This window comes from Tauraco erythrolophus, chromosome 1, assembly GCF_009769465.1.
Source record: "Tauraco erythrolophus isolate bTauEry1 chromosome 1, bTauEry1.pri, whole genome shotgun sequence".
Taxonomy (NCBI): Eukaryota; Metazoa; Chordata; class Aves; order Musophagiformes; family Musophagidae; genus Tauraco; species Tauraco erythrolophus.
In genome coordinates this window covers 135,557,399-135,575,176 of record NC_141465.1, presented here as the reverse complement: position 1 = coordinate 135,575,176, position 17,778 = coordinate 135,557,399, and the positions used below count along the sequence as shown (strand labels likewise).

Here is a 17,778-nt window from a genome sequence, read left to right as displayed (position 1 = left end):
GAAATCTCCCCTCTTTCAGTTTAAAGCCATTGCTCCTTGTCCTGTCACTACTCACGCTTGTGAAAAGCCCCTCTCCAGCTTTCCTGGAGACCCTTTAGGCACTGGAAGGTGCTGGAAGGTCTCCCTGGAGCCTTCTCTTCTCCAGGCTGAACAGCCCCAACTCTCCCAGCCTGTCTCCAGAGCAGAGGTGCTCCAGCCCTTGCATCATCTCCGTGGCCTCCTCTGGCCCCGCTCCAGCAGCTCCATGTCCTTCTTGTGTTGGGGACCCCAGAGCTGAAGGCAGCACTGCAGGGGGGTCTCAGGAGAGCAGAGCAGAGAGGCAGAATCCCCTCCCTTGACATGTCGTAGGAATCTGTTCTGTTGTGCCAGGAGCAAACCCCGGGAAGGTGAGGTGAATATAATGTCTTCTCACAGCTAACTTTACTGATGGGAAGAGTATGAGACTGGCTCAGAAAAAAAAAAAATCATAGAATCACAGCCTGATTGAGGTTGGAAGGGGCCTCCAGAGGTCATCTGGTCCAGAGCTGGTTGCCCAGGACTGTGTCCAGCTGGCTTTTGAATATCTCCAAGGACAGAGATATTCCTCTGGGCAACCTGTGCCAGTGCTTGGTCACCCTCCCAGTGAAAAAATGTTTCCTGATGTTCAGAGGGAACCTCTTGTGCCTCTGATCCTGTCTATGGCCACCACTGACAAGAACCTGGCTCCATCCTGTTTACACCTGCTCTTTACATATTTATATACATCGGTGAGATCCCCCGGAGCCTTCTCTTCTCCAGGCTGAACAGTCCCAGCTCTCTCAGCCTGTCTCCAGAGCAGGGATGCTTCAGCCTCTTCATCATCCCCGTGGCCCTTCGTTGGACTCTCTCCAACTTAATCGTTATTAGGTTACTTATCTTTGTGCAGTATAGGTGCAGTAAAAGTGTACAGAACACCCACAAATGCGGAAGAAATATCAGGAAATCTCCTTCAGTGGAAAGATTGAGACTGATTTAAATCCTAAACACTGAGATACAACAGAAAGGTTGGGAATGGTTTCAGTAATTAAATTCTGGGAAGTCTGTCTTCAGAGTGTCAAATGGGTTCCAGTCTGTAGACAACAGGGGACTACATCTTGCTTTAGTTGGCATGTCTTGAGGAGGAGAAATTCTTTTTTGTTGTTGTTATTGACACAATAAAAGCAAGCATAAGATGAAACTATCAAAAAATGTGGTTTGAAATTTGAGTTGCTGTTTTGCAGACAAAATTTCTTTTCTGGACAGAAGTGGATGTGCTGCTCTGAAGTATTTGATGGCTTTGTGATTTGGTGACAAATGGCAAAGAACGAGCCGAAGTGGCCGATTGGATCACACTTAACCTTTCATCTTTGCTTCCTGTAATGCATGTTTGCTTTAGAGATGAGGTGACTTCCTTGGCTACTTCTTCTTCATCTCTTTGATACGCTGGATGGGGGAAACAGTATTTCAGTTTTGTTTATCCCGAATATCCTTCATTGCAGTAGAACTGGGTTTGGTGTGCAGTGTCACGCTGGTTTTCTGGAGACAATTGAGTTGTGAACGTTGATTCGCTTTTGTAGTTGGCTTTCCACAAGGTGGTACCATCACGAAGTTCATAAGGAAGGGAGTTGTTTCTGTTGAATCTTCCTTGCTTTCTGTGGAACAAGATCCCAGGCTGACCAATGTAATATCAAGTTATCCAATAACGAAACGCCATCGTATCTACAGAGGTAGCCCCGGGTCTGTGTCATGACTCGTTCTCTTGTTGTTTTCTGTTTCAGAGTCGACAACTGGAATCGGAAACTGGAACGACTGAAGAGCACAGCCTCAACAAGGAGGCTCGGAAATGGGCGACCCGGGTAGCGCGTGAGCACAAAAACATCATCCACAGTCAACGGGTAGGTTGGGAAAACGTTCGTTTACATTTTTTCTTTGTTGCAGCTCCCCAGTGCATGAAAAAGGAGCTGCTACAAGCACCCAGAATTATTTTTGTTCTGTTATCTCTCTGGGCAACCTGCCATTTTCATCTTATCCTTTCTTGGTACCCTTTCTACCAGGTTAGCAGCTCCTCAAGCTTTTTGGTTTGTCCGTACGTTTTCATATTCCCATATAAATCTGAAGTTACAGTTTTTTCTTTACTGCAAATAACTTACGGACTGACCTCTGTTCTACATCGTGTCCTGTTCAAACTGAAGTTTCAGGGATTCTCTTATCTCCACTATATCATACAGTGGTTTGGGTTGGAAGGGACCTTAAAGATCATCCAGTTCCAACCCCCCTGCCATGGGCAGGGACACCTTCTACTACACCAGGTTGCTTAAAGTCTCATTCAGCCTGGGCTTGAACACCTCCAGGGATGAGGCAGCCACAACATCTCTGGGCAACCTGTGCCAGTGCCTCACCACCCTCTGAGAGAAAAATTTCTTCCTTAGATCCCATCAAAATCTCCCCTCTTCAACCAGGCAGAAGGTATTAACTGAGTCTGTAACCAAAATACAATAGAAAAAGCTCTCCTCAGAGGAAGGAGGGGAGCATCCTGGATTCTCATCCTACCACCTGGTGCTCCTTCGGCTTTTTCTCCTAAGATTATATAACGCAAAATAACAGTCACTGAACCAGTCCCAGTTTTGCAGATCACTCGTGAAGATTTCTGCAGTCACATGCTTTCGTTATATTTAATTTGGACCAGTGCAGCCATAGAATCATAGAATCACAGAATGGTTTGGGTAGGAAGGGACCTTCAAGATCATCTAGTTCCAAACCCCCTGCCATGGGCAGGGACACCCTCCACTACACCAGGCTGCCCAAAGCCCCATCCAACCTGGCCTTGAACACTTCCAGGGATGGGGCAGCCACAGCTTCTCTGGGCAACCTGTGCCAGTGCCTCACCACCCTCAGACGGAAAAATTTCTTCCTTAGATCCCATCGAAATCTCCCCTCTTCCAGTTTAAAGCCATTGCCCCTTGTCCTATCACATTACACCAAACTAAGAAACCCCAGTGTGTCTTCCATGATTCAGCAAACTCTTCTCTGGACTCAGTTTTCCTGCAGATGCAGCAAATGTGTCTTGGCTTCCCCTGCGCCAGGGCCACCATTAGCAACTTCCCACTCCGTGTTTAAGATGCCCTTTTCCAACCTGACATAAACACGGAGCAACATATCCATTTAAAATATGGAAATGGCAACATAGAGATGAGCTGATTCATTCCACATATCATGTTTTCTTGAAGATGTTGAAGATGTTTCTTGTTCCCCTAAGTGGAATTTCCATGTGAAATCCTTTGCTTTTAAATGATGTTTTGCTGGGGTTGTCTTCTTTTTTTCTTGGAGCGGACTTTCATCAGTCAACCCAGCATCTAATCAAACAATCATTTCCCTGAGTTGTCGTAAATATTTATCGTGTAGAATGACTTGCTGGCATTTAGTACATCTGTGGTGTGTTTTCTTCTTCCTGACAGACACTTGAAGAGCTGGAATGCCACGGGCCTGTGATGTCTGAGCAAACCCGAGCAGAACTGGAGCAGAAAATAGATGAAGCCAGAGAGAGTATTCGCAAGGCTGAAGTAAGAGAGAAATTCTTTTGACATGTTGCAGCTTCTTACCACAGAAGGATTTGTGTTACAGCTATTTAATTTTTGTTTGTGGAAATGTAAGCTTTTAGCATCAAAAATCAGGGAATTTTCAGATGTCACTGATTTTTTCCTCAATTTCAAACTTCTCAAATCACTGAATCAACTTAATGAAAGACTCGAGATGAGTATGAAAAAAAACTCATGGTGAAGAGTGACTAAGCTTGCTCTGTTTTCCACTGTTGTGCAAAGGGCAAGAATCCCCTTGCTCTGTCCCTGGAGACGTTCAAGGCCAGGTTGGACGAGGCCCTGAGCAACCTGATCCTGTTGGAGATATCCCTGTTCCTTGCAGGGGGGTTGGACTAGATGACCTTTGAAGGTCCCTTCCAGCCCTAACCATTCTATGATTCTATGAATCTCTATATTTAGGGGCTTTGTCTTAAATAGAGAAAAAACAAGCTCAACTTTACTAGTTTCCTTCTACTTGAAGGAATTAATACCAGAAAATGGTGATGATATCTCTGTCTTCACGCTTTTTGGCTTCTAGAAGGAACTGCCACACGCTGATGTGCCTTCTGTTCTGGTGTTTTGTGATATCCGTATTAATTTGTAATGTCAGTGGGAAAACATTTGAAATAATCTCTGTATCTCTTTCTATTTTCACTCCGAGGTACTTCTGAAAAGGTTACAGAGCTTTATGTGACCTGTTCTGGGTTACAAAAGACTCGTGAAAAGATAAACTGACTTCATACTCGACTGCCCGTGTTGGGTTGGTAAAAGTTAACTGTTTTCATGGCCAGTGATTCAAAAAAAACCTATTGTGAGCAACAGGAACCAATCTATTAATTTTTGGCTGAGTGAGTTGCTTAATTAAAACTGTGGAGTGAGCGTAATCGTTTCAGTAAAGTGCTTCTCATCCCGCTGGATGTTCAGAGTACCTGATGTAATGAGGAATGTGATTAACAGTTCAAGAGGTTAGAAAATACAGAGTAGAATTATTCCTCCTGCTGCTGTGATAAATGTTAGCTTCTCTTCAAAACAAACCCAGAATATGCTTTTTTAACAGAAAGTGGTTTTAAATGCAATAGCCTTTTATTTTACTAAACTGTTTCGAACAGACTGTACTCCAAAGTACTTCGATGTGTCTATAGTTAATGATTAAATACGCAAGGATAGAGAGCGAGAGAATGAAAGATAAAAGCAGCAGCAGAAGGAAAGAAAAACCAAGACAGGAAGTTGCAGAGGAGAATGTTCTCACACAAAAATACTATAAAAGGTACAAGTGAAATCAGTCTGGAACTTCAGTGGTTGCAAATCTTAAGAATGCATTTGCAGCCCAGAAAGCCAGCCGTGTCCTGGGCTGCACCCAGAGCAGCGTGGGCAGCAGGTCAAGGGAGGGGATTCTGCCCCTCTGCTCTGCTCTCCTGAGACCCCCCTGCAGTGCTGCCTTCAGCTCTGGGGTCCCCAACACTAGAAGGACATGGAGCTGCTGGAGTGGGGCCAGAGGAGGCCACGGAGATGATGCGAGGGCTGGAGCACCTCTGCTCTGGAGACAGGCTGGGAGAGTTGGGGCTGTTCAGCCTGGAGAAGAGAAGGCTCCGGGGAGACCTTCCAGCACCTTCCAGTGCCTAAAGGGGCTACAGGAAAGCTGGAGAGGGGCTTTGGACAAGGGTGTGTAGTGACAGGACACGGGGCAATGGCTTTAAACTGAAAGAGGGGAGATTTTGATGGGATCTGAGGAAGAAATTCTTCCCTCTGAGGGTGGTGAGGCACTGGAACATGTTGCCCAGAGGAGCTGTGGCTGCCCCATCCCTGGAAGTGTTCAAGGCCAGGTTGGATGAGGCTTTGGGCAACCTGGTGTAGTGGAGGGTGTCCCTGCCCATGGCAGGGGGGTTGGAACTGAATGATCTTTGAGATCCCTTCCCACCCAACCCATTCCATGATTCTATGATTCTTTAAGTAACAGAACTCAATAAATCAGTGGAAACTGAGCAAAAAGATAACGTTTTAATGGGGGAGGTGATGGAGAGAAAAACTGACAAGAGTATTTTTTATTTGTTAAATTCCGGAAAGTCAAGATTTTTAGAAGTGCGCGCTGCAGTAGTAAAGGCAAAGAAGGATCTCCGCAGTGGAAATTAGGTGGTGGTCCTTTATGGATGATTCAGGGAGCACAGAGGCAGGAGTGACACACCAGTTTCTGCCCGTGCAGATGCAGCAAAGAAGAAATTTGAGAGCACACGAGGGCTTTTACCCAGCAGAAATGTGGCTGTTCTGATAGATTTACCTAAAAGAACTTGAGACAAAATTGTTTCCTTGGCCACAGCCACAGAATATAACTGAGGATAGAAGCAAAGTGCCAAGAAGCAGAAGATTTATGTATATCTTCAAAAAATAGAGATATGAGATCAGAAATAAACCCCGTAGTGCGCTGCGGAAGGCAGCGGTCTTTTCCAAAAGCAGAGAGAGAGGAACAGAGCTCTGGTGGGAAACATACTGGGCGAGAAGTGCACGGCCAAGAAGGTGATTCATAAAAGCAACGAAGGGGAAAAATACAGCATGTGATTCCCAAATGTAATCAGGAGCAAATGTGGAGTCACACGTGTGCATCCTTACAAACACCGACCGGTGCTCCGGAGAGGTAGAGAGCACGAATCCTTTTCTCAGGTTTCTCTGTTTTACAGGATTTGGTAGGAATCTGATATAGACAAATCATCGATTTCCGTGGTTTTCCAGTGCCTCCCAGTGTGTTGGAGTTAAACCATCCCTTTTCTTTCTCATATTTAACACACATTCTGTTTTACAACAGAACATGGTGAAAATGCCAAGTACTGAAGTCTGCGAAGACTCAGTGGCTGGGTGATTTTTACTGACTTTCTTCCTTCTCTTTTCATACAAGTTTTCCACTGTGGATTTCAAAGACCTGGAGTTGTCTCTGAGTTTTTGAACCACTTTGTGTTTGTGACTTTTCTGTATTGCCACATAAGTTTTTTATAGTGTAGATTTTTTTTTTTAAGAGAAACTAATAAGAGAATTCAGAAAACTTTTTTACTTTTACTTAGAAATGGCATTTTCTTTTAGCTTCAACCCTTACTAGTCCCCACTCTGAGTGGCACTAGTAAGTAATTTCAGAACCATTAATCATAGAAACATGGAATGGTTTGGGTTAGAAGGGACCTCAAAGACCATCCAGTTCCAACCCCCCTGCCATGGGCAGGGACACCTTCCACTACACCAGGTTGCCCAAAGCCTCATCCAACCTGGCCTGGAACACTGCCAGGGATGGGACAGCCACAGCTTCTCTGGGCAACCTGTTCCAGTGCCTCACCACCCTCTGAGTGAAAAATTTCTGCCTTAGATCTCATATAAATCTCCCCTCTTCCAGTTTAAAGCCATTGCCCCGTGTCCTGTCACTACACAACCTTGTCCAAAGCCCCTCTCCAGCTTTCTTGTAGCCCCTTTAGGCACTAGAAGGTGCTGGAAGGTCTCCCCGGAGCCTTCTCTTCTCCAGGCTGAACAGCCCCAACTCTCCCAGCCTGTCTCCAGAGCAGAGGTGCTCCAGCCCTCGGGTCATCTCCGTGGCCTCCTCTGGCCCCGCTCCAGCAGCTCCATGTCCTTCTTGTGCTGGGGACCCCAGAGCTGAAGGCAGCACTGCAGGGGGGTCTCAGGAGAGCAGAGCAGAGGGGCAGAAGGCTGTAGGGGAGCTGTGGAACTGCCCTTTCCCTGTCTTGCTGCACTGTGTTTGGGTCAACGAGTAAGTAAGTGGTGGGAAGTAGAGGAAAGCAAAAAGACCCCCAGTTTAGCTCAGTGCTTCAAAGAGGTGCTTCTCGAGATAGACGTGGGGAAAGAAGGGTGTCTGGAGAGTTGACAGGAGTCAACAGTCAATTATTGGAAGGACGTGGCTTAGGAAGGAGAAAGATTTTTCAGCACCTCCGTGTTATTCAGAAAAAGAAGCCTTGGAAAGTAGAGGAAGAAAGATGGCATAGGCTTTGTTTCTTTTTGGGGAACGTCAGTTTGATGTATGTAATTTAGAAAGTAAAACAGAAAAAAAAAAGTCCCCAAAACATGTAAAGATCTGCGTATTGGATTTACATTTGCTGCTGTTATTGAAGGAGTGGCATTACACCATACATGGTGCCTTGTGTGAACAGCCCAAACTCATTTGTCCTTTCATGCTAATTAGTTCATTACCACCTTGTCACATCGAATCTTACTGTCTGCAAAACTTGGCAGATGCTGCTGTGGTTGTAACTGGAAGAGGAATACATTCTGGTGCCATGTCTGGAAAGATTTGATGATAACATGGAGATTTTGTGTAAAAAGAAATAAAACAAATGTTTTATTGGGAGGGTATCAATGCAACTTTGCTTGCAGCTGCAATGGGTATAGGTTAAGGCACTGTTGTTTCTTGCCATGATGGTCAAGACTTAGACATGGAAAGCTCCTGTTTTGAGTAAAGCAGCATCGAAAGAAGTGTGGCCAGCAGGTTGAGGGAGGGAATTCTGCTCTTGTTAGACCCCCCTGCAGTGCTGCGTTCAGCTCTGGGGTCCCCAGCACAAGAAGGACATGGAGCTGCTGGCGCGGGTCCAGAGGAGGCCACGGAGATGATCCAAGGGCTGGAGCACCTCTGCTCTGGAGACAGGCTGGGAGAGTTGGGGCTGTTCAGCCTGGAGAAGAGAAGGCTCCGGGGAGACCTTCCAGCACCTTCCAGTGCCTAAAGGGGCTCCAGGAAAGCTGGAGAGGGGCTTTGGACAAGGTTGTGTAGTGACAGGACACGGGGCAATGGCTTTAAACTGGAAGAGGAGAGATTTATATGAGATCTAAGGAAGAAATTTTTTACAATGAGGGTGGTGAGGCACTGGCACAGGTTGCCCAGAGAAGCTGTGGCTGCCCCATCCCTGGAAGTGTTCCAGGCCAGGTTGGATGAGGCTTTGGGCAACCTGGTGTAGTGGAAGGTGTCCCTGCCCATGGCAGGGGGGTTGGAACTGGACAATCTTTGAGGTCCCTTCCAACCCAAACCATTCTGTGATTCTGTGTAGAAGATGACAAAGGTTGTAGGATATGAGTTACATGACCTGGAGATAATTTCCTCAAGTCAATGGTTGCATCACCCTGCAATGCCTGTAGAGCAGCACGTGTAGGACTTACTGTTTCTCAGCGATGGGGGAGGTGCTGCTTGCGCTTCGAGGACGTGGACGTTTTGCTGAATGTTTTTTGGAGGCCGCGTGCATGTGCACGTGCACACGCCTTCTCTCCTCTTGTGGTGTGTTAGGTAGTGTGTGCTGTCATTCCTCGTTCCAGAGGTATTCTCCCCTCTTCGTTTTGTTTTTTTTTGTGTGTGTTTTTCTCTTGAAATGCTTTCCATTTTCATTTCCTTTCTGGAGTGAGACCTGTTGTTCTATCCCCTTTTGTCTTCGTGACTCACTCCTTGGTGCTTTTTCCTTTGCTTTTCTTTTCCTCCTTTTTTCCTGCATCATTTCTGAAGGGCAAGATAACTTCACCACCACATTGGGATTAAATTTTGCCTTTCCTCTGGCAAAGCTATTTTGGTCATTGCTAGACACTTCCACTTGTGTGTTCCTCCTTGGGGAACTTCACCTTCTTGACACATTGTTCCAGTGCCAGCCTGCTTTGCTATCGGAAGACAAACTGGTCTCTCTGTGCCACCTAACACGACATGAGCTGAGTCAGAACCTTTTAGAGATGATAGATACTGGTAATGTGATTTCTCCAGGGTGTGTAGATGTATTCATCTCGTTGTTGTCTTCCTCAGAGACCCTGAATCCTTTGAGATCTAACAGCTGAGAGGAACTGAGGAACCATACAGATAACTTAGATATTTTCTGACAAGCACGACGGGTGTGGAAGCAGATGTAATTTGAAGGTTCAGCAAAGAAATGTAGTAGAAGTGTGCATAGGATCAAGGCATATTGGAGAAACCAAAGTGTTTTGTCTTCTGCAAGGGGTAGTGCCTGAACATAAAACCTTAGCTTGGCACATTGACAGCTCAGTGGGTTATTTTTGATCTTTTTCTTCCTGGGATAGGAAGTATTTTTCCTTGTGATGTTCAGGGAGCAGAATCATAGAATCATAGAAGGGTTTGAGTTGGAAGGGACCTCAAAGATCATCCAGTTCCAACCCCCCTGCCATGGGCAGGGACACCTTCCACTACACCAGGTTGCCCAAAGCCCCATCCAACCTGGCCTTGAACACTGCCAGGGATGGGGCATCTACAACTCCTCTGGGCATCAGAGAAAAATTATGTCTAAAGAAGGATTACAGAAACCAAGGAAACAGCTTCAACTTTTGTCTTCCCTTATTTCAGCAACTCAGAGCATTTCTCTCATTTAATCCTTGATTAAAGTTTGGGAAAAAGTACAACTTACACCAGTTGTAGATGGATACGTGGCAGATGATATACAACGACTATAACTGGTAACCAGAACACATATTTTCTTCTTAGAAAGGGAAAGTTTCTGTTTTGTTAGAGGTCTTTTGTTTGTTTTGCTCGCTTGTTTTGAAAGGAGATGTTAAAATACGTCTGTTAGATCCGCCAGTTGCATCGATCCGATTTGCCTTAAAATAACTTTCCATTTCTCTGCCGCCTGTATCCCTTTAGCTTTAAACTATTGGAGACAAAAATTTGCTGTCTCCGCTGCTCTGAGTCGCAGAAAGAAGGGAAAACAAAAGTTGAAGCTGTTTCCTTGGTTTCTGTAATCCTTTTTTCAGCCCGAGTTACTTGAATTCTTCTTATAGGTAAAAATTTTTTACCATGAGAGTGGTAGAACACTGGAACAGGTTGCCCAGAGAGGTGGTGGATGCTCCATCCCTGGGGACGTTCAAGGCCAGGTTGGACGAGGCCCTGAGCAACCTGATCTAGTTGGAGATATCCCTGTTCCTTGCAGGGGGGTTGGACTAGATGACCTTTGAAGGTCCCTTCCAGCCCTAACCATTCTATGATTCTATGATTCTTCCTCTCATCTCATTTTGTCTCTATCCAACTGAAGACTCCGATGCTTCGATAGCCCGGTGTGAGTTTCACCGAGTGGTAGAGTTGGTCCCAGGGCTGCCATAATTTTTCTCTGATGGTGGGAGATTTCCCATTTGTGCTCAGGTCTGTGCTCAAGGAAGGTCTTGAGGCCTCCGCAGCAATTAATCCTCTCTCCACCTAATTATAGGGAGATGCGTTCTGTCCCATCATTAGGATATCTACAACTCTCAAGAGAGTATTTGTACCAGATAAGATTTGATTAAGACTCATTATGGTGCTGTTTGCTTCGTTTGATGAGTTCAGAAGCTTAGGTCCATTTTTAATTGCAAATGGAGGGCTGTTTTCTCCCTCCCCTTGTATCTGGCTCCGAATATTTATTGCTGTGCTGCGATAACCGTTGTGTTGGCTGGCTGGGCTCCTGTTCTATCTTGGGATCTGTTCTGTTAATCATACGCTGCGTGTGGTCTTGCTGCATCTCAAGTAGACGTAGCTACGCGTCAGCCTGTTGTTACTCGTGTGTTCTTGCAGTTGAGCCTTTCAGCTGCAAGAGTGGTGTCGTTCTCTGCTCATGAGAAATGCCAGAAAAGCCAATTCCATCTGCTTCCCTAAAATAAACGGAGTGGAACGAGGCTACCAACCCAAAAAAAAAAAAAAAAAAAAAAAAAGGTGAATTTGTAAAATGTCACTTGCAACCATCTATGGCTTTGCTCAGGAAACATATGGTTGGGAGAGCTGTGCTGAGTAAACAGATTGCCTTCTGGGTGTGGGGTTGGTAGGAGCTGTTAGGCTTTCCAGCTGGGCAGGTTGAGGACTAGCCTTGGAAAAGCGCCGCCGACATCCACAGTTTGGAATTTCCAACTCTTTTGGTGAAAAGCGGTTTAACGAGGACATCTGCAGAGATGAGAACGTTGAGAGGAACATCATCAGAGCCCCGAAGCTGTGTTGTGGTATTAGGAAGATGTACGAGATTCTATGATTCTATGATTTAGTACTTTATCAGCTGTATCCCAGCATTTAATCATTCCGACTGCAGTCCTGCAAGAATCGGGCTGTTGTATTTGAGAATTTTTATCTTAGAATCATAGAATCAGAATGGTTTGGGTTGGAAGGGACCTCAAAGATCATCCAGTTCCAACCCCCCTGCCATGGGCAGGGACACCTTCCACTACACCAGGTTGCCCAAAGCCCCATCCAACCTGGCCTTGAACACTGCCAGGGATGGGGCAGCCACAGCTTCTCTGGGCAACCTGTGCCAGTGCCTCACCACCCTCTGAGTGAAAAATTGCTTCCTTAGATCCCATCAAAATCTCCCCTCTTTCAGTTTAAAGCCATTGCCCCTTGTCCTGTCACTCCACACCCTTGTCCAAAGCCCCTCTCCAGCTTTCCTGTAGCCCCTTTAGGCACTGGGAGGTGCTGGAAGGTCTCCCCGGAGCCTTCTCTTCTCCAGGCTGAACAGCCCCAACTCTCCCAGCCTGTCTCCAGAGCAGAGGTGTTCTCGAGTTAATACTTTCTGATAATCACTTTTCACTGTGAGAAATTTGGAGAGCATGCAGTATGCTCAGATCCTGCTTAAATATTTCACAGTTGTTGTGGTTTTTTTTTTGACAAACCTGCCTGTTCTGGTATGAGCAATGAGAAAACAAGTCTTTGGAAGACTGGGGTATATGAATTCGCCATGATAGTAATAAAAGATGTTTTTTCATTAGTGGACATTTAACAGAAGAAGGTATTTTGTGGGATGAAGGGGCAGGAACCAACACAGGAATGTTTTGAAGCCAACGATGAAATACAGCCATAAAGATTCCTGGAAGGATGTAGTCAACTGAAGAGTTGCATATTTGCTCTCTATAAGTAATCTTCTAGATCCCTATGTGCTTTATATATGGAAACAATGGATAAGTCATTTTGGAGTCTACAAATAATAGTCATCATGACTTCAAATGTTGCTGAGGTGAAGAATGATTTGCTGTAGGACTTCAGCCACCAGACTGTCTCTTAGATGTTTTTGGTAAAGAGATCGGGGATTAGTCTGGGCTACAAGAATATTAATGTTGCTTGTTTTGTGGATTTTTTTTTTTGCCTTTTTTATTTTTATTATTCAGTTCTTTTGAAAGGTGCCTCACACTGAAAATCCAACTTGATTCCTTAAATCTGTGGTTTGAAAGCGGTGTCATTTCCTAGAGTCGTTCAGGTTAGGGGCTTTGGGGGTGTCTCTAGTCCAGCCTCTGCTTAAATCTTCCTGAATCTTTTGACTATGAAATGTGTACAGCATCTTCCACTACATTAAGAACCAGTATTCGTTACCAGGACTGCAGAGACATGTGTTAATATAGGTTTGCATGCATAACATTTTATATACATTCATTTTCTACTTGCAGAATTTGGGTAATTTCCATTCCGTCCCATCGCCAGTAGCCTGGGAACAACCTCTTAAACCCTTCAAAATGCTCTGATACTGCTCTCATCTTCTCTCCATCTCCTTCCCCACCAGCTGCTTTCTCTGTTTAGGAATCTCTAATGATTTTATATGTTTGAGCTTGGAAAAAAGCAGCTGGGCTGGAGCTACACAGGTGGGCTCTTCTCCATGAACAGCTTCACCTCGGTTTTCTTAACCTTGGCATTCACTCTTGAGACACGTTATCTGTGTCAGTGTTTCATTTCCTGCCTGCTTCACCCTAACAGTCTCCTTTGATTTAACTCCCTGCAGAATATTTAGCATATAAATTAACTAACTGGGCCCTAATGTTTGTCGAAACTTCCTGCCCATCCTCCCACTTCAAAAACAACACCAAAAAAAAAAGAGTATTGTGTTGGAAAATGTCATTTATTAGCTAGTTTCCTAGCTGGTGCAGAAAAAAAGTATTGAGTTTGGGATTTTTTTTTGGTTGTGGCCAGGTGATTTCACAGGGGCTGGTGGTTTTTTATAAATCTCTGGCATTTTACAGTCTTGATTTACAGATGAACACTGTGCAGCCAAATTACTGATAGACTCCACTTCCAAGGCTGAGCTCAAGTTCGTGCCTCAGGGATGAAAATTTTAGGCAAGTCATGTTGGACAGGATTTTTTTTTTTGGATGAGGGTGTCTTTGAAACAGCTGTCTTTCGACCCCAAACATCAACTAGGTGGTGAAAGTGGAATTTCATGGGATATTTGCTCGTGCATCCCTCTTTTAATAGCACTGGACTGCTGATGAAAACTGATTTGTGTGGGAGAGTTTATGTTGGGTTTTTAGAAATTTGTGGCATTCCCCTACTTGTTTTTACTGTGCTCATAGTTAATTTTACCCGTCACTGTGTAAATAGTTCTGGTAGCCCAAAATTTAAATGACACATTATTTTTCCTTAAAAGAATTTTTAGTGCCTTTTTCCTTAAGCGAATTATTTTTAATTAAAAAAAAAACCCTACAATTGAAACAAAAATGTTTCTAAATGAGGAAAAAAATAAAGATAATCTCTTTCCAGAATGTTTAGCCAAAACCTTTCCATGTTGCTTTCTTCTTACTACAACAATTTGCCAAATGAGAGTGTCCAACCCGCTTAACGATTTTGTTCCTGCCACTAAAATACTGTCGTGGATTTAATAATGGATAAAATATTTATCACAAAAGATTGTTTAGGTCTGTTCGTAATCCTAATTTAATGTGGTTTTAATGTCTGAACATGCTCCTAAGTGTAAACTTTGACTAAAATGAAGAATTCTGAATTTTTTAAGAAAAAAATACAGGCTCAGTGGGGGGGTCAGGTGGCTTTAGGACAGACTAAAAAGGGAATGTATGGCAGGGAGAGGAGAACTCGGCGATGGGCAGAGCTCATGGTCTTGTTCTGCACCCTGAAAAATCATGGGAAACAAAACAGCTCAACTTCCAAGAAACCCCATTCCAAACTGATCAAACACTCGTAAACCGAAATATTTAAGGGGCCACGTTAGATCTGCTTCCCTGGTTTTCTGTGTTTGCTTTTTACCCCAGCACCTTCAGAAATGACTGTAAAAGACTCGTAACCAAGGTGTTTGTGGGTTGGGAGTGAACACTTGGCTTCTTATAGTCTGGGAAGAGAGAACAGCTACGTCATGAATTCTTGCTGGTTTTCATTTCCACGACTTCCAGAGCAGTTGTTTATCTTCATCTTGTGCAAGCTGTAGGTCTAAAGCCTTGACTTAATTAAGGCTGGAACAGTAAATAAACAAAACTTCTGCCGCCCTCCATGTAGAGCAACGGCAGGTATGCGAGAAACAGATAACAATATTTATATTTTTAAAAACTTTGGAGGTTTTTTCCTTTCATCTCCTAGAACCCACCATCAGCTCAGGCAAAAGAACAGCTCAGAGAAGCAGGAACCACCCAGAACGCTGTTTGTAAACTTTGTGGGTGGCTGACGGTTCTTAAATCAGTGTATAGATATAGATATAATATATTATATACTATATAGAATATAGAATATATGGTATATTATATAATATAATATATAATATATGATATATGATATATGATATATAATATATAATATATAATATAATATATAATATATAATATATAATATATAATATATAATATATAATATTCTATGTAATATATAATATAATATATAATATAATATATATAATATAATATATATAATATAATATATATAATATAATATATATAGGTATAAGATGTCCCAGTCCTCAGCTGTTAAATCGTAATTGGTAAGTAGGAATTGCAAATAGGAATTTCACTATTACATAGGAAAATAGTTGTCCTACGGTGAGGCTTCATAACAATGAAATTTGGGCAGCACCCAGATGTCAGAGCGAGTGCTGGATTCCAGCATTCCTGTGCTTTCCAAACTCAGCTGCCTTCCTGGAGAGCCGCAGTGCTGCTGGGAATGTGAGTGGTGACTTGCTTTAAAGTATTTTCAAGTCTCTGAGCTTCGGTCGGTGGAGGTCCCACAGTGGGGAAGTCCGGCATGTGTGTCTGCTGGAGGCCGTCTTGTTGAGAGGGAAAATCAAAGACTAAAGCCTTGTTTAGTTTTTGGGTTGAGATACATGATCTGTTGGAGGGAACGAGGCTCTGGGAGCTACGGCATCCTTTTTGCAAGGTGTCATAGTCTTGGGTGGTTTTGCAGCGTAATGCAGATCTGTGATTTGGCAGAAAATGCACCACGTCTCTTCCCGTTTCAATGCATCGCTTTCTGGCTACCGTCCCACATCAGAAACTGGACGAGAAGACTGGGCAAGCAGAAGTTCATAGAATAATGGAATGGTTTGGGCTGGAAAGGACCTCAGAGATCATCTAGTTCCAACCCCCCTGCCATGGGCAGGGACACCTTCCACTACACCAGGTTGCTCAAAGCCTCATCCAACCTGGCCTTGAACACTGCCAGGGATGGGGCAGCCACAGCTTCTCTGGGCAACCTGTGCCAGTGCCTCACCACCCTCAGAGGGAAAACTTTCTTCCTTAGATCCAATCTAAATCTCCCCTCTTTCCAGTTTAAAGCCATTGCCCCATGTCCTGTCACTACCCGCCCTTGTCCAAAGTCCCTCTCCAGCTTTCCTGTAGCCCCTTTAAGTACTGGAAGGCTGCTATAAGATCATCCCGGAGCCTTCTGTTCTCCAGGCTGAACAGCCCCAACTCTCCCAGTCTGTCTCCAGAGCAGAGGTGCTCCAGCCCTCGCATCATCTCCGTGGCCTCCTCTGGCCCCGCTCCAGCAGCTCTATGTCCTTCTTGTGCTGGGGACCCCAGAGCTGAAGGCAGCACTGCAGGGGGGTCTCAGGAGAGCAGAGCAGAGGGGCAGAATCCCCTCCCTCGCCCTGCTGCCCACGCTGCTCTGGATGCAGCCCAGGACACGGTTGGCTTTCTGGGCTGCCAGCGCATGGTGCCGGCTCATGGTGAGCTTCTCATCACCCAACACCCCCAAGTCCTTCTCCTCAGGGATGCTCTCCATCCATTCTCCGCCCAGCCTGTCCTTGTGCTTGGGATTGCCCCGACCCACGTGCAGGACCTTGCCCTTGGCCTTGTTGAACTTCATGAGGTTCTCACAGGCCCACCTCTCCAGCCTGTCCAGGTCCCTCTGGATGCCATCCCTTCCCTCCAGCGTGTCCACCACACCACACGGTGTTGTCAGCAAACTTGCTGAGGGTGCACTCGATCCCACTGTCCATGTCACCAACAAAGATGTTAAATAGCACTGGCCCCAGTACTGACCCCTAAGGAAGACCACTCAGTTGCACCCTTCATACAAGGTGGGTCCCTCCTTGATGAAGTTGAGTCTCCAGCTTGCAGAAATCTCACCTTCCAAAGGGAAGAGCCTGCCTCCTGCCTGGGCACACATACAGAATAACTTATTGCCTGACTTGGTGATGGTGAAAACACAAATATTTTCTCCAGGTGATTCTTTGTTTCCTTCTTCCTTAACATTTTATTCCGACATAATGAAAGCATCAAACCTCAGCTGATTTAGACATATTGATATTCCAGTGAAGTTTGTATTTTAAATATGTGGCCATTCCTGCGTGAGAAGCAGAAAAAAGTTATACAGCTGTCTGGTATTTGATTCTTTTTTCATCTAGATAGGAAGCTGTTAACCCTGGTCTACCAGTATAATTAAGTGTTCAAGGCCAGGTTGGATGAGGCTTTGGGCAACCTGGTGTAGTGCAAGGTGTCCCTGCCCATGGCAGGGGGGTTGGAACTGGATGATCTTTGAGGTCCCTTCCAACCCAAACCATTCTATGATTCTATGATTTAGGTAAAAATACACATGTGCTTGTAAATAGCACCACACATCTCCCAAGTGCAGGCCTGACCGAACGCTGTAAGTACTTTTGTAGCTCATCAGCAGTGGAATGAAACTCCAAACATTTGTGGTTTGGAACAAACGTTTGTTGAATATTAAGACTACGATGTGTAAACAGAGTGGGGTAACTCGATGGGGTTCGTTGGGTACCTCGAGTTAAAAACTCTTGTCTGACCCTTAGCAAGCACGGTCAAGGATCTTGGAGCAGCTTGTTTGTTTGAGCTGACAAGTTTGTGCAAACGGCATGGTCTGCAGCAGGCCGGGTACTAACGTGAGCTCCGAATGTTTCGAGCGTGCCCAGAGTAGTGTTGGGTGCTGTTGCGTAACTCAGGCTGATTGGAAATTGCAAAATGAGGTGAAACAGCAAAACAACTCGGCCCGTCATTTCCTGGGTAGCTTCTGTTGAAGGCATACGGAAAGCCCTCGTGATATAATGTCGGGATATAAAGACAAATT

The 17,778-nt window shown here is 44.8% G+C and overlaps 1 protein-coding gene across 2 annotated transcripts in view; it reads left to right on the top strand.

Moving 5' to 3' along the window:
• The window catches only part of FCHSD2 (FCH and double SH3 domains 2), a 204,058-nt gene that overhangs the window by 170,340 nt on the left and 15,940 nt on the right, over positions 1-17,778 (top strand). For both annotated transcript variants that reach the window (XM_086615149.1, XM_086615141.1), the window contains 2 exons: positions 1,776-1,892; positions 3,453-3,557. In XM_086615149.1, the coding sequence (XP_086471275.1) occupies positions 1,776-1,892; positions 3,453-3,557 (222 nt within the window). The remainder of the gene's footprint in view (positions 1-1,775; positions 1,893-3,452; positions 3,558-17,778) is intronic.